Source organism: Syzygium oleosum, unplaced genomic scaffold, assembly GCF_021117445.2.
Source record: "Syzygium oleosum isolate NSW1041296 unplaced genomic scaffold, Sole_v2.1 Sole_v2.03, whole genome shotgun sequence".
Taxonomy (NCBI): Eukaryota; Viridiplantae; Streptophyta; class Magnoliopsida; order Myrtales; family Myrtaceae; genus Syzygium; species Syzygium oleosum.
The window spans coordinates 4,344,327-4,358,173 of record NW_026607487.1 but is presented as its reverse complement, the minus strand read 5'-3'; the positions used below and the strand labels follow the sequence as shown (position 1 = coordinate 4,358,173).

At 44.7% G+C, this 13,847-nt stretch overlaps 1 protein-coding gene across 1 annotated transcript; it reads left to right on the top strand.

The window, feature by feature from the left end:
* Positions 1–8,647: 8,647 nt before the first annotated feature.
* Positions 8,648–13,020, top strand: LOC115680938 (uncharacterized). The gene is made up of 9 exons (XM_030604790.1): positions 8,648–8,662; positions 10,555–10,586; positions 10,743–10,833; positions 10,973–11,059; positions 11,154–11,264; positions 11,846–12,010; positions 12,094–12,147; positions 12,247–12,390; positions 12,637–13,020. Exons 1-9 carry the CDS (start codon positions 8,648–8,650, stop codon positions 13,018–13,020), a joined length of 1,083 nt encoding a protein of 360 aa, XP_030460650.1.
* Positions 13,021–13,847: the final 827 nt, after the last annotated feature.

Below are 13,847 nucleotides of genomic sequence, written 5' to 3'. Positions count from 1 at the left end.
CTACCCTCTGCCGCGCCCCTCCCCTACGCGTGATGTCCCCTCCCCTGGCCCGCACGTCCTCTCTCTCTCTCTGCCCCATGCACGTACCCTCTCCTCCTTTCTCTCTCCCTTTTCCTCCTTTCTTCTTCTCCTTCCTTCTTCCTCCCGCGACTGGTTCTGCTCCGCCTCCGTCCGACGCTACCCCACCAACTGCCGACGCCGCCGTCCTCCTCGCGCCGTCGTCGCACTGCCGCGTCGTCCGGCAGCTCCGCCCCGACTTGGCCTTCTTCTCCTCCCGGGCGTGCGAGCTCGGCTTGCCGCCGCGCCTGCCGACTCCGGCCGCTTCTTCCGTCCACCCCGCCTACTCACCTGCTTCACCTGGCCCCCGGGTCGCCGCCGTGCCGCCTCCTTGCGCCGCCGTGCCGACCAAACCACCGCCAGAACCGATTATCGTTTCCCGGTGAGCCTGAGGTCGCCGCCACTTGCCGCCGCGTCCGACGAGTCCCAGCCGCCGTCTAGCCGTCCGGTCAGCTCCCCAGCACCACCCCAACGCCTGAGCTCCGTCGTCGCCGTCGTCCAGCGTCCCCGTCGCCACCGCGACTCCCCTCTCTCTTCTTCCTCGCCTTTCGCCGTCTCCACCACGTCGCCGTCGCCGTCGCCGTCGCCGCCGCAGCTCGCCGGCCAGCCAGTCGGCCCGCGGCCAAGTCGCCCAAGCCGTGGCTAGCGCCTCGCCCATTCAGCCTAAGCCACTACCCGTAGCCTGGCCGTCGCCCGCCCGTGCCCGCTCGCCCGTTCGCTCACCCGGCCATTTGCCCATGCGTGGCCGAGTGCTGCGCCCATGGCCGAGGGCCTTGCCGAGCATCGTGCCAAGCGCCTAGCCTGTGGCCAACCGCCGTGCCCGTGCGTGTGCCGAGCCTGCACTGTTCACCCGGGCCATTTTAGGCCCGAGCTGACTTTTTCCGGGCCAAAACCTAGTAAGTGACTTTCTAAACCCTACTTAGTATAATGGGTATGTTTAAACTTGTTTAGGGTGTAATTTAGTACCGGCTTAGGAATTAAATTAGGAGTGGATTAGTTAAATTGATTGTGCCCAATTTGTAAATTATTGTGGTGGTGATTGTGTGGCTAATTTAGTGATTGATTGAGGCGGGTGATATGACTGAGTTGTCGTGACGTTTGTGGGTGAAATGGAATATTTAAATGTGCCGGCTTGAATGTCGGATCGGTAGGCTGATGTGGAGAGCATGACTTGAATTGGGTGTGATGGCGTGTCAGATTGACATTGCCGAAAGTGTGGTGATTTGAATTTGAATTATACGACTGAGGAAAGGGTGAATTTTGTGTTGTGGTGCATGTGCATGAGAAAAGCTCAGATCGATTGGAGGGCTGACCCTGAGGCGTGTTTACGCAGGCTGTGAAAGGTGAGTTAAAACTGAGGCCTAGGTTACGCGAGTCATTGAAGGGGAAAAATGTCCTGAGGGGTGGTTACGCGGGACCGAGCCCGGATTGATCGGAGGGCTAAGCCTGAGGCGCAGTAGCGCGGGCTGTGAGATTGGGCCTGAGGCGCAGTGGCGCGGACAGTGAGAATGGACCTGAGGCGTAGTGGCGCGGGTCGTGAGAAAGATGGCAAAAGTACACCACAAGTGCCATAACTTGTGTACGGCGATCACTTTGGTGCCATAACTTTTTTTCAGATCACTTTGGTACTAAGTCGGAGGAAAAGAGATCACTTTAGTGCCAATTTGGCAGGAAAATCCGACGTGGCATTTTTTATTAATTTTTTACGCCGACGTGGCTCGTCGGAGGCTGAGTTAGTGTGTACAGTCAGCATTTTTAATTTTAAATATTTTTTTTCCTTTTTTTTCTTCTTTCCTTTTTCTTTTCTTTTCTTTTTTTTTCTATTTTCTCCTCGCCGGCCGGTCGCCGGTGGCCGGCCGGCCACCAGCGAAGCCCGAGAAGGGCTGGGCGATGGCGGCCTTGCCCATGGACGGCGAGGGGCGGCTGACCCTCGCCGGCGACAGGCAAGGCCGGCGAGGGTCGCCCTCACTAGATCCGGCGAGGGCGACCCTCGCCGGCGTCGGCGAGGGAAGCCCTCGCCCGGGCGGGTGAGGGTCGCCCACGCCCGACTCAGCGAGGGCGACCTCGCCCGACGCCGCCGAGGGAAGCCTCGCTCGGGCGGGCGAGGTCGTCCCCGCCCCGGGAGCCGGGCGTGGGCGACCCTCGCCCGACGCCGGCGTGAGGGTCGCCCGGGCGAGGGCGACCTCGCCCGACGCCGGTGAGGGTCGCCCCGGGCGAGGGCGACCCTCGCCCGCCTGTGCAAGGGCTTCCCTTGCCCGACGCTTGCGAGGGTCGCCCTCGCCTGGGCGGGCGAGGGCTTCCCTCGCCCGACTCAGGCGAGGGCTTCCCTTGCTCGCCCAGGCGAGGGCTTTCCTCGCCTCGCCGGCCTCGTCTGTCGCCGGCTAGGGTCGACCGCCCCTCGCCGGCCATGGGCAAGGCCGCCCTCGCCCAGCCCTTCCCGGGCTTCGCCGGTGGCCGGCCCGGCCACCGGCAACCGGCCAGCGAGGAGAAAATAGAAAAAGAAAAGAAAAGGAAAGAAGAAAAAAAAAGGGAAAAAAATATTTAAAATTAAAAATGCTGACTGTACACGCTGAAAAAAATTATTTAAAATAAAAAATGATGACTGTACACGCTGACTCAGCCTCCGGCGAGCCACATCGGCGAAAAAATTAATAAAAAATGCCACGTCGGATTTCCAGCCAAATTGGCACTAAAGTGATCTCTTTTCCTCCGACTTGGCACCAAAGTGATCCGAAAAAAAGTTATGGCACCAAAGTGATCGCCGTACACAAGTTATGGCACTTGTGGTGTACTTTTGCCTGAGAAAGATGTTCGGCCACGCATGCGAATTGAGTATGGTTGAATTGGCTGGTTGAACGTGTGATTGAATCAGTTGGATTGATTGAGTGCAAGTGTGGTTGGTGTTTGAGTGATTGTGATATGTTATTGAGTGATTATTATTGCATTGTCACGTTTTGACTACCGTGTAGAGTTGGCACGTACTTCGAGGCGAGGTAAGTATGTTGTGAAGAATTGATTGTGTCGGCTGGTGAATTGCATGTTAGACTTGTCTGGGTACGCATTGGCCTAGGTGGGGTATAGGTTGTCTGCTTATTGAGATTTATTCTCATTGCTGTAGTGCAAACATTTTCAAATCCCCGACCTTGAGTATGTCGTCACCTAGGCGTACGGTGCATGAGGAGAATGAGTATCCGGGACTAAACCCGGATGAGACGTACATTAGGCATCATACTACTGTTTGGGTAGACGTAGGATTAGAGGAGCTGGAACGCCATACCTATTTGGCTTAGTCCCATAGGGTCGGGTTGGTGAATTCTAGACCAATTCGAGGTTTTGAGGGGTTGCAACATGCTAACGAGGGTGCGGTAAATTGAGAGCCCTAGGACAAGTTTACTGCCGATGGTGAGGTGTTAGATCCCGATAGTCCACCGGAGAGCCCTGGTCCAGAACCGACGCCCGTTCCAGAGCCTGAACCCGAGCCCCTACCGGAGCCCGAGCCCGAGCCAGAAGAGGAGCCTATGGTGTCCGAGCATGAGGAGGAGGAGGAGGAGCCGATCGAAATCGACTCGGACACGGAGTTAGAACCCTCAGGGTACGATTCGGATTGGGCGTCGTAGGGATGTTAGGAGTTGGGCCTAGAAACCTTTTTGGTAGAGTCCCTTTTTATGCAGTTAGTAGTCTACCCGGCCACCTGTTCATTTTTTATGACGAAGGTGGATTTGAACCTAGAGGCCTAATGTATGAATATTTAGAATTTCAAGCTAATGTTATGTGTTTATTGATTTGCGTTTGTTCTACCCCGTTGTCATTATTTATTGGCTAGGATATTTAAATTTCACTTCCGCCTGCGTACGATTTTGGGTGTTTCGTTTGGGGTCGGCGACGCATCCTGGGACGTCGCGATCAATACGACCCTCGTGGAAGGGGTGTCGCGAGCCCTGTTGGGGTTCGGGGCATGACATCTAAACTTTAACCCAATGTGTAATGTAGTCCCTGAACTTTTAATTTATTCATTATCATCCCTGAACTTTTGGTACATATTCAATTCAGTCCCTAAAATATAAGTAAATGTTCAATATAGTCATTTCATTAATTCTAGTTTACGAACTACATTGTACATTTTAATATAGTTCAGGGACTAAATTGAACATGTACCAAAAGTTTACGGACCAAATTGAACAAATTAAAAGTTCTAGAACTATATTTAATATTAGGCTAAAGTTTAGAGACTACATTGAACAAATTAAAAGTTCAAGGATCAAATTTCATATTAGACTAAAGTTCAGGGACTGTTTGTGTCATTATCCTAAAAATTCTTTTACATCAACCATGGCCTACCCTCGTCAAGCAAACTTCAGCACAAAAAGGAAACTGTCAACAAAAAAACACACGTAAAGGAAAGTCTGTGGTCCACTTTCCCCTTTTATTTTCTTTCGCTGACTATGTCGAAGCTAATTTGTGTGCCCTTGTTTTTTTTTTCTTTCCGATTTTCATGATCTTTTTTTTTTGGTTAGATAATTTTCATGATCAAGAGCCCATGAACTTCACTTTCACATGCCCCGGTAAATTTAACCACTTCACTTTATGTAACGTCCTAAATTCAACCCACTTCCGGGATTAATAAAATAGATGGTTATTCCTCATTTTATTTTAGTAAGTCTCGCCCGGAACTGATCATTCACGGGATACTGACCAATAGGGAATGTCGAACTAGGAAAACGGTACGTGGACCCAAGAACTCGACCGTGAATTGAGTCCAATTCTGAGGATCGACGAGGGAATATTTTGTGCCAATGTGGGCCGATCCAAGGAGAGTGACGGATTTGGTTTGGCCAACAACGTGCGATCGGATCGCGAGTGATTCCGCGTAATCGAAAGTACGCATGGCGAACGATCTCGAACTTATTCCGAACGATCGCGACCCCCGGGGCTAGCGATAAATCCTCGTGTTCTCTGGAAAATCGAGACCGCCACGACTCGAGTAACCCTAGGTCGATACGCGTAACCCCTAAACAGCCGCCCGTTAGTGAGAGACGCTAAAACTGCAAATTGAGCTAAATCGATCGTGGAATTGAGTCCGGACTTCGGTGTCGAATTTCATGGGCGTACACGACTATTTTGCAAGGACAACATCGCATAAGTGTGGCCACTTATATTTGGGATCAATAGAGTCGAAAATTGGAAATTTGACCCGGGACCGGAAAATTACCGTTTTGCCCTTAGGCCTAATTATGGTGTTCCGAATTTTGGGATTAATTGAGGAATATTTTGGAGTTTTATAATAGCTTGTTTCAGTCCAATAATGCTGGAAATGTTGGTCCATAAGGCCCGCAAGATATATTAGCAAGACTTAATCATGGCCATTGAAATAAGGACTTGATAGTCATTTGTTGGATAGTTTGGTCCCCAACCCCACTCACCAATTTGGTTAAGCTCTCCACTCACTCTCTCTCCTCTGATTTTTCTCACCATTTCATCCGGCCATTTCCTCTCCCGCACGACAACTCCCTCCTCTTCATCTTCCTTCTTGTTTGGCCATGAAAGGCCAAGCTCGCCGGACCGCCGCCGCACGCTGGCGCCGCCACCATCCATTCTCGCCTAGCACCACCACCATCCAGTCGTTCCATCCTCTCTCTCTCTCACTTCCCCAGCCGCGTGAGGATCAGCCCACGCCTAGGACCGCCGCCGTCCGCAAGCCGCCGCCGCTCACGCCGCCGTGAAGGCCGCCCGTTGCCGCCGCTTGCCCCGCTGCTGTCCAGCCGCCCTTGCCACTTGTCCAGCCTTGTTAGGAGCTTAAGAATTCAAGTGAGTTCAACCCTAAACCCTAGTTAGGCTAATTTACATTTCTAGATGGGTTTTAGGGGTTAATTAGGGTAATTTAGGGGTTAACGTGCGAAGGATGTTAGGGGCTGTTATTGTGGCTGATTTGGTGGTTTAGCTTGATGATTTTAATTGAGGTTTAGTGGGCCATAATGTGCTGTGCGATGGCTGGAAGTATTGGATTGAATCGGCCGGAGTTCGGTTAAGTTTGGGTTCAATTGTGGAATATTGAGTGTGCCTCGCATTGTCCTCATGGTGGCTGATTTGGGTGATGTCTTGGGGAGCCTAATGGAGTATTTGAGGATATTTATTAGCCTAGAATGATCTGTTTGGTGGCTGTCCATACCGGGACTGATTTGGGCTAAGAGCGATCAATTCGGGGTTTAATTGTGTAATTACCGGGAATGTTTGGATTAACTATTTGGGTGGCTGAATTGTCATTGGTTGTGATCAATTTTTGTGTTGCCATGTCATATGCTTAGTGTGACCAAGAGTGGAGTAGCATGTCGGGCCTCGAGTGCGTGAATTCATGTTGATCTAATTGTGCGATTTATATGTGTGGATTATGTACCGCGCAAGAGTGCTTTGAATTGCTTTCATGATCATGCTAATATGTTGGTTGGGCACATTGAAATGCGGATTGAGCATGTTGTGGCGTTGTTTTGAATAAATAGCCAAATCATATTGAGTGCCAAGTGGGAACGTTATGGCCATGAGTGTGCATCTCGAGCATTGACATAGCATGTGCATATGCGAGTGTGCACGAATGTCATGAGCGTGTGATCACCTAAAATACCCTGATGCGTTTTACGCGGGGTTCAGATAATAATTGGTGATTGTGAATGTGTGATCACATAAAGCTCTGAGGCGTGTTACGCGAGGTATTGAACTCGTCCTGAGGCGTGTTACGCGGGACGATGCCCGGACTACTGAAAGATGACCAACCTGAAGCGTTTTACGCGGATTTTGTGTCATGAGCCTGATGCGTTTTACGCGGGCCAGAGATCGATCTCGAAATGATAGACCTGATGCGCTTTACGCGGGTCGGACCTGATGCGTTTTACGCGGGTCGGAGGAGAATTTGTAAATCTCAAGTATGCTAGAGTGCAAGTGTGTGATCATGTGTTGATGAGGCACGAGCATGAGCATGAGCATAAGCATTTGCATGACACGCGTTATGGCCTAGTGATCTGTGTACATGTACCGTGATTGAGTCCTGTGCTATCATTGCAATTATATATATAGTGCCTAACTTGCAGGGTCAGTTAAGTATTAGATTTAGGCCCGAAGGCCTAAGTCATTTATAGTTTGGACTGTGTGTTGTTTGTTGCTCGTCAGGAGGTACATGCTAGTCTAGTTTAGGTTTAGGGGGCCTACTCACTGAGATTATTCTCACTGTTGTATAAATCCAATTTTTCAGACCCCCGGCCTTGAGATGTCCGCAGTACCTGTTCGTTTTGGGATTCCTTACCGGATAGACTGGGAGGAGACGGTGTACCCCGCTGGGAACGGGGATTTCTTTGTTAGATATCTTTCTACAGTTTGGGTTGATTCGGGCGAGGAGCTTGACCAGGCCCACAGGTACATAGGGTGGTGTATTAGGGACCATACAGGGACCTACAGGCCTCTTTGATCTTTTGAGGTCTCGTTTACCGAGGCCGGGGAGGTTGACTCTCAGTGTCCCGATGGGGACTTGGCGAGCCCTGACCATGCGCTGGAGGATGGGGAACCAGAGCCCATGGAGCAGGACATGGAGTAGGAGGACGAGGCCGAGCCGATGGATTCCGAGGAGGAGTCAGCTGGGCCCGAGTCCGAGCAGGATTCCCTAGACTCTGAGGTCGAGCTGTCTGATAGCTCTTCCAAGTCATCGGGATCCGACTCGGACTGGGTTCCGTAGATCTAGCCATAGTTTTAGATAGATCGGGCCAATACCTTTTTGACCAGAGCCCCTTCTAGTTTTTAGTAACCCTGACCGCCCAGGCCACTTACCCCTTTTTGTTAGTAGTGGCCATTGACCCGCTTTTGATTTTTGATGCTCAGGCTGTATATGAATATTGTATATGTTCCCCGTCGCTAATGCAAGTGTATATTTGTTCATGCTGTTGGTTGTTGTATGGCTATCCTTGGTTATGTGATTTTAGATTGTTCGGGTGTCGTATTGCTTCCGCATGTGCCTTGCACTCTGTTTGGGCGTTGGGTCGACGACGCGTCCTGGGACGTCGCACTCGAATCGACCTTGGTTGGGTTGTTGTGCACCGTGGGGTTCGGGGCGTGACACTTCAGGCTAGGTTTTATTCGATGAGCTTGAACTCGAGACATATTTTAACAAGATGAAAGAGTACGGGTATGTACTGTTGAGTAGATGTTGGACGAGATTCTCCAATCACTAGCTGATTGGTTTCTTTATTAATTTTAGTTGTTTGATATTATAAAAAAATTTAGGCCAAGAAAATAATATTCTTTAGTTCTAATGATGAATTGATTTGATCACTAAGTTTGCCAAATTGATGTATTTGTTTCCCAACCTGAATTGGCATTTCTATCTCTCTTGTTTCTCCTTCTTTGCTTATTATCTGATTTTCCTCCACTTTCTACTAATTTAAACGTAACTTTTAACATGCTTTTGTTCGACATTAGTTGGTATCGGATCTAGATCTATTCTCCATCAATTGGTATATGAGCTAGAACTCTTCAATGTTAATTGGTATCGGGAATTTGCTTCGATTACGTCCTATCATTGTGCAACGATTCTCCACCAAAGGCCAATGCTATGGTATTTATTTTAGTTGCTACAGTTGCATTTCTGATCTGATATGATCATGAATATAGATGGCCTTCATGCCCATTGAAACTTCAGCCAACATGCTTGCTGATTTGGAGCCATTCTATGTTCGGTATGATTTTCTCTTTGAATATTGTTTCAATATTTATTAAATCTAAAATATAGAAAATTTAAAAAGAGTAGGGGTTATCAAGATTATTAGGTTGATTGGTACGAAGACTACAATTATTATGATTAAAATGTAACTAAAATAATTTTGAATGTCAAGATTATTACAAATATGGCCTTAATTATAACTATCACAAGTCCTTCATAATCTTGAAGAGATTATAACTAATTTTTAAAGACCACAGAGAAGATTTCAACAATTTTGGTCACAACTAATAGATCCAATAAGAAAAACTGTAAGGAAGACATGGAAACAGTCCAAAATCAATTCTCTAATGTGCAAAAGGGCAAGGATAGGTACTCTTAATATCTTGAAGAGCTAAATAAGGACTCTGCTGATGAGAATAGTGAAGTAAGTGGGGGTAAAGTTCAATTAACAAATTTGCATGAATTTATCAAACATCTTCTGAAATTTAAAATTTAACATATTCAGAAATGTAATCTGTCCGATTGATCATTCACAGAAGTGAAAAAATCGAGATACTAAAATCTATACTAAAATAGTTAGTACAGCCTTATACTTCCTAGGTGCATATCCAAAATTTATCGATTCTGAATTTTCAAATGGGTCTAGTGCGTTTACGTTCAACAAAACAAAATTTAATATAAGGATAAGGAGAAATCATCCGACCCACAGAATTTGGTAAGTGTTGATTCGATAGTTTTTGTGGATTGTAAGATTATTTTGTGTGGAGACTTCTCATGGTTGTGGAATCAGACGAACTTGATCGAAACAGGTCGAGTTTCCTTAATGATTGGGAAGAACCGAGCACCACGCAAGGTTTACATGGACACCTCAAATTGCATTTCATCTTTGGGAAAAGCTAGAAGCACGAGGACATGTCCCTCCGTTGGACCGTAATGTGTATTTTTTTTTCTTTTTTTGTGGGGTCTGTATGCAAATATAATATTTCTATTAGAAAAGGGGGAAAATAAGATAAAAAGATAAGAAAAGATAAATCATAATTTTTTTTAAAAATTTACAAATACCATCCACATCGGTGCTGCCCATGTCATGTAAACTGACTGGCGTTTACATTAGCAATTTCTGGTTAAATTGGCCGAAAGGACTAAATGGATGAATCATCAAAAAGTTTAAAATTAAATGGGCATAATTGAAATATTTATTACTGAATTAGCCGCTGTACAAGACGCTTTGAACTTTTTGGATAATTTTCTTGGAAATTTTCTTGGAGCTCAAGTTCTTCGCACCCGGCGACAAATGGCCATTGTGCACATTTAATGATAACAACTAGCAAAATGCAATTTATTACAATATCCATGTCATGCACTACTCAACTTAATCTACTTCTCCCATTCAAATTCTATATTAATGCATTCAAAATCCTAAAAATTATTATGAAATTTATCAATTAATTCTTAAAATTTTTCAAATTGATGCAATCGGTCCTCTCGATAGCACTGTCTTATTTGGCTAGCAACATATTTTAATGTTTTGGGATTACATGTGGCACCCATCACTTGCCGTATAAGGAAATATGAACGTGAATAAATTCAATAGACAAATGGCAAACATGCATTTTCTTCAGAAGACGATAGCAAGCATGCATTATTTTAAGGACAATTATTAATCTCCCAATTAATGCTCTCCTAATTTTCCCATGTCTGACCATAGCTACAAATCTGTTTCCTTAAATTGATTACGTTATCAGTTAATGCGATTCATGTGTCTCACTTGACCTGTTATGACCTTGTCGAATGATAAGTCTATTCTTTCGTTCAATTCAACCATTTATATGTAACCGCTAAAATTGTTCAAAGGACAAAGGGTGTCTTTGGTAGTTTTGAATTTGTAAGGAGAATTAGCCAATAGAGCATAAAGCACTATCTTGAGTTCCTTCATCAGTTTGCAACCGAAAATGAAACTTTTGCTATTGCTACTCATAATTTGCAGAGTTTCTGTGCCTGAGGCGGCGAATGACGATGATTTGGAGCTGGAAAGGCAGTTGAAGATTATGAACAAACCACCTATTAAGACATTTGTGGTAATATCTCTTTCCAAACAATTTGATGATTTTCTAATTTCCAACTATTGGAATCATGTCTTGCAACAATTTATCTTGCTGAGTTTCAAGGAGAGATTTCTTTTGGCAAATCTGATTTGTGTTTGATGATTTCGCTAAGACAAAGGAAGGAGATATCATCGATTGCATTGATATTAATAAACAACCAGCACTCGATCATCCTCTACTGAAGAATCACAGAGTTCAGGTTAGAATTTGCCAAATTTTACCCACTCATGAGAAGAGTTAATTTTGATTCTTACTTATCTTGATTCTTGTTTAATTAATTCTTTCTTTTTTAGGTAGAACCAAAGTTAAATTTCAATGGCTTTGGTAAGTCTTCTCCAAACACAAAATCTGTGCAATTTGGATCAAGAGAACCTTGTCCTGTTGGAACAGTGCCCATCCCTCGGGTAACTACAGAAGATTTGATAAGGGCAAAATCTCTACCGCAGATGCCATCCGTAACATCTATGGAGCATGATGCCATTTCTTCTAATCAACATGTTCGCTCTCTCTTTCTCTCTCCTTCCATAAACGTCATTAGAAAACTCTTTTTAAGATTTTCAATTAGGTATAGCATTGAACAGTTTATCCAAGTGAATTACTCCCTCTCCCTACCTGTAATCCTTTCTTTATAGATTCTTCTCATAATTTATATTCCCTTTAACAAAAACCTTCCTTTTCTTCTTCCTTTAACTCCTATATAAATTCTCTGCAAAAAATTCTGGCGAATTCTTTTATTTCTTTTCCAAAAGACAACGTGGGACGAGACAAATGAGAGAAACTCGTTTTGCATAGGGCAAGGGTTAGGGATTGTTGCCTCTAGTGATTGCGGGGTGAAGATGAGGGATACACCTCCGCTCCCCCCTTGGCCCATTGCCATCTTTCTACAAAATAAGTATTTCTCAATGGAAAACAGCATATGATTTGTAGAACGGCTATTAGCTTTTCTCTCGCCACTGTAATGCAAAGTATATTTAACATTTTGCAGGTGGTTTCTTTGAAAGACAACTTGAATTTTGTCATTAAATTTGGATGTCATGGGACGACATCAGTCTACAAGCTAACCGTTGCTCAAGGCCAATCAAGCTCGCATAATATGTGGATTCAAGCTGGTCCTACGGATCATATCAGTATGATTATAGCCGGTTGGATGGTATGCAAATTTCTATAGATATGGTAAACATTTTTTTAAAAATAGTTATTTAAAGCAATATAACAAAATTGTTATTCTTTTAGGTTTCCCCACGACTATATGGTGATGCCGTATCTCGATTGTTCACTTATTGGACGGTATGTTCAATGATAAGTAATTCTCGCCAGACATCCCTTCCTTTGATTATCAAAATTATCACGAATGTAATGAATTTTGGATCATTTTTACCCTACTAGGGCAATGGCTTTCGAGATGGGTGCTTCAACATATTGTGCCCCGGCTTTGTTCAGGTGGATAGGGAAGTGACCACCAATTATCCTTTGCATCCTACTTCTACTTATGGTGGTCCACAATATGTGCTTGGAATACGAGTCGATCAAGTAAGCTTAATCTCGTCATCAGTAAGATAATGGTCCTTATTTCATAATCACTTTGTGAAAAATACAATCTTTCTTCTCATTGCATGCCATTCGTGGATACATGCAATACTATGATCAAATCACACCGTCTAATTAACCACATCAGCTGTTATTGATGATCAGCACATTTCTGCAACTGAAAACTGAAAACCAACATTTTCACCCTGAAGGCTTCATGAACACTGAACAGTAGCTCCTTGTAACCAGGACAACACTACTGGGAATTGGTGGCTGCTTTGTGATGGAGACCAACCGGTCAAGGTGGGTTATTGGCCCAAAGAGTTGTTCTTAAATTTACGAAACGGCGCAGAATACACAGCTTGGGGAGGAATCGGACTTGCAGACAGCAATGGAGTTTGTCCTCCTATGGGAAGTGGACACAAGCCCGATGGTAATTACAGGCACGCCGCATTCTTTGAGAAGCTCCAATCTGTATGCGGCACACCCGGTGGCAACGCCTCACCTCCTTCGGTGGTTACTTCTGAGTGGGTTGATAAATCCAACGTCTATGGTTTCAAGAACGACCACTTTGTTGAAGGAATGGGCTACACGATCAACTATGGAGGTCCCGGAGGTTCTTGCAGAGGATAACAACGTTGTGCTCACTCCTCACCAATTCAGTGGGCAAAGCTATCTACTCATAGTTTTATAAACCCTTTTAACATAATAATAAAGTTTTGTTTCTTTTTTTTAGGTTAAGGTTAAGATTATTATGGTCGTTGCTTGGATTATGGTTCGGAGATTTTTTTTTTATTTTTTAATTAGTCCACTTAAGGCAAATTTAACAAAAGAATGTCACCCGGAGACAAATTTAACGCCTAAATACTGACAACCAGGGTTTGTCAGAGAGTCAAAATGTCTGGAAATCTTTGATTGGGTAATATTTAAAAGTTTTTAGTACATCGCTAATCAAATGAAGGCCGTAGGTTTTGAAGTGAAATTTGTAAACGATGCATTTTACATTACTTAGCCATTTAGTAGAGGAAATTACCAATTCAATCCTAAACCTAGTGTTTTGATACAAATTCAATTCTAAACTTTTCAATTCTACCAATGTAATCTCATATCTTTGCACAAAATTTCAATTTAATCATTTTTGCCAAATGAGGTTGAAAAACGCTAATGTGGCAGTCCAAGTAGTATGTTGGTTCAAGTAAAGTTGTCCATGTCGGTGTGCCACGTAAGACCACTTGTGATGACAAGAAGCCAAGTCAACAATTTTTTGGTAGTAACCGGCTGAAATAACTACATTTGAATTTCGAGTAAAATTCTAGGACTATATTGACAGAAAGTTTAGAAGTGAACTAACGTAGGTATAATAGATTTAGAATTGATTTGGTAATTCCCCATTTAGTAGAGTTTCTAAAGATTAAGATTAGATTTCTTGAAAGTTATTATCCACTAAAATAGAAAAAAAG

Excerpts from the sequence above, each read along its gene's own strand:
- LOC115680938 (XM_030604790.1), top strand. Across the intron at positions 11,060-11,153 it reads TGAAGAATCACAGAGTTCAG|GTAGAACCAAAGTTAAATTT; the intron begins GTTAGAATTTGC and ends TTTCTTTTTTAG. Across the intron at positions 12,148-12,246 it reads GATTGTTCACTTATTGGACG|GGCAATGGCTTTCGAGATGG; the intron begins GTATGTTCAATG and ends TTACCCTACTAG.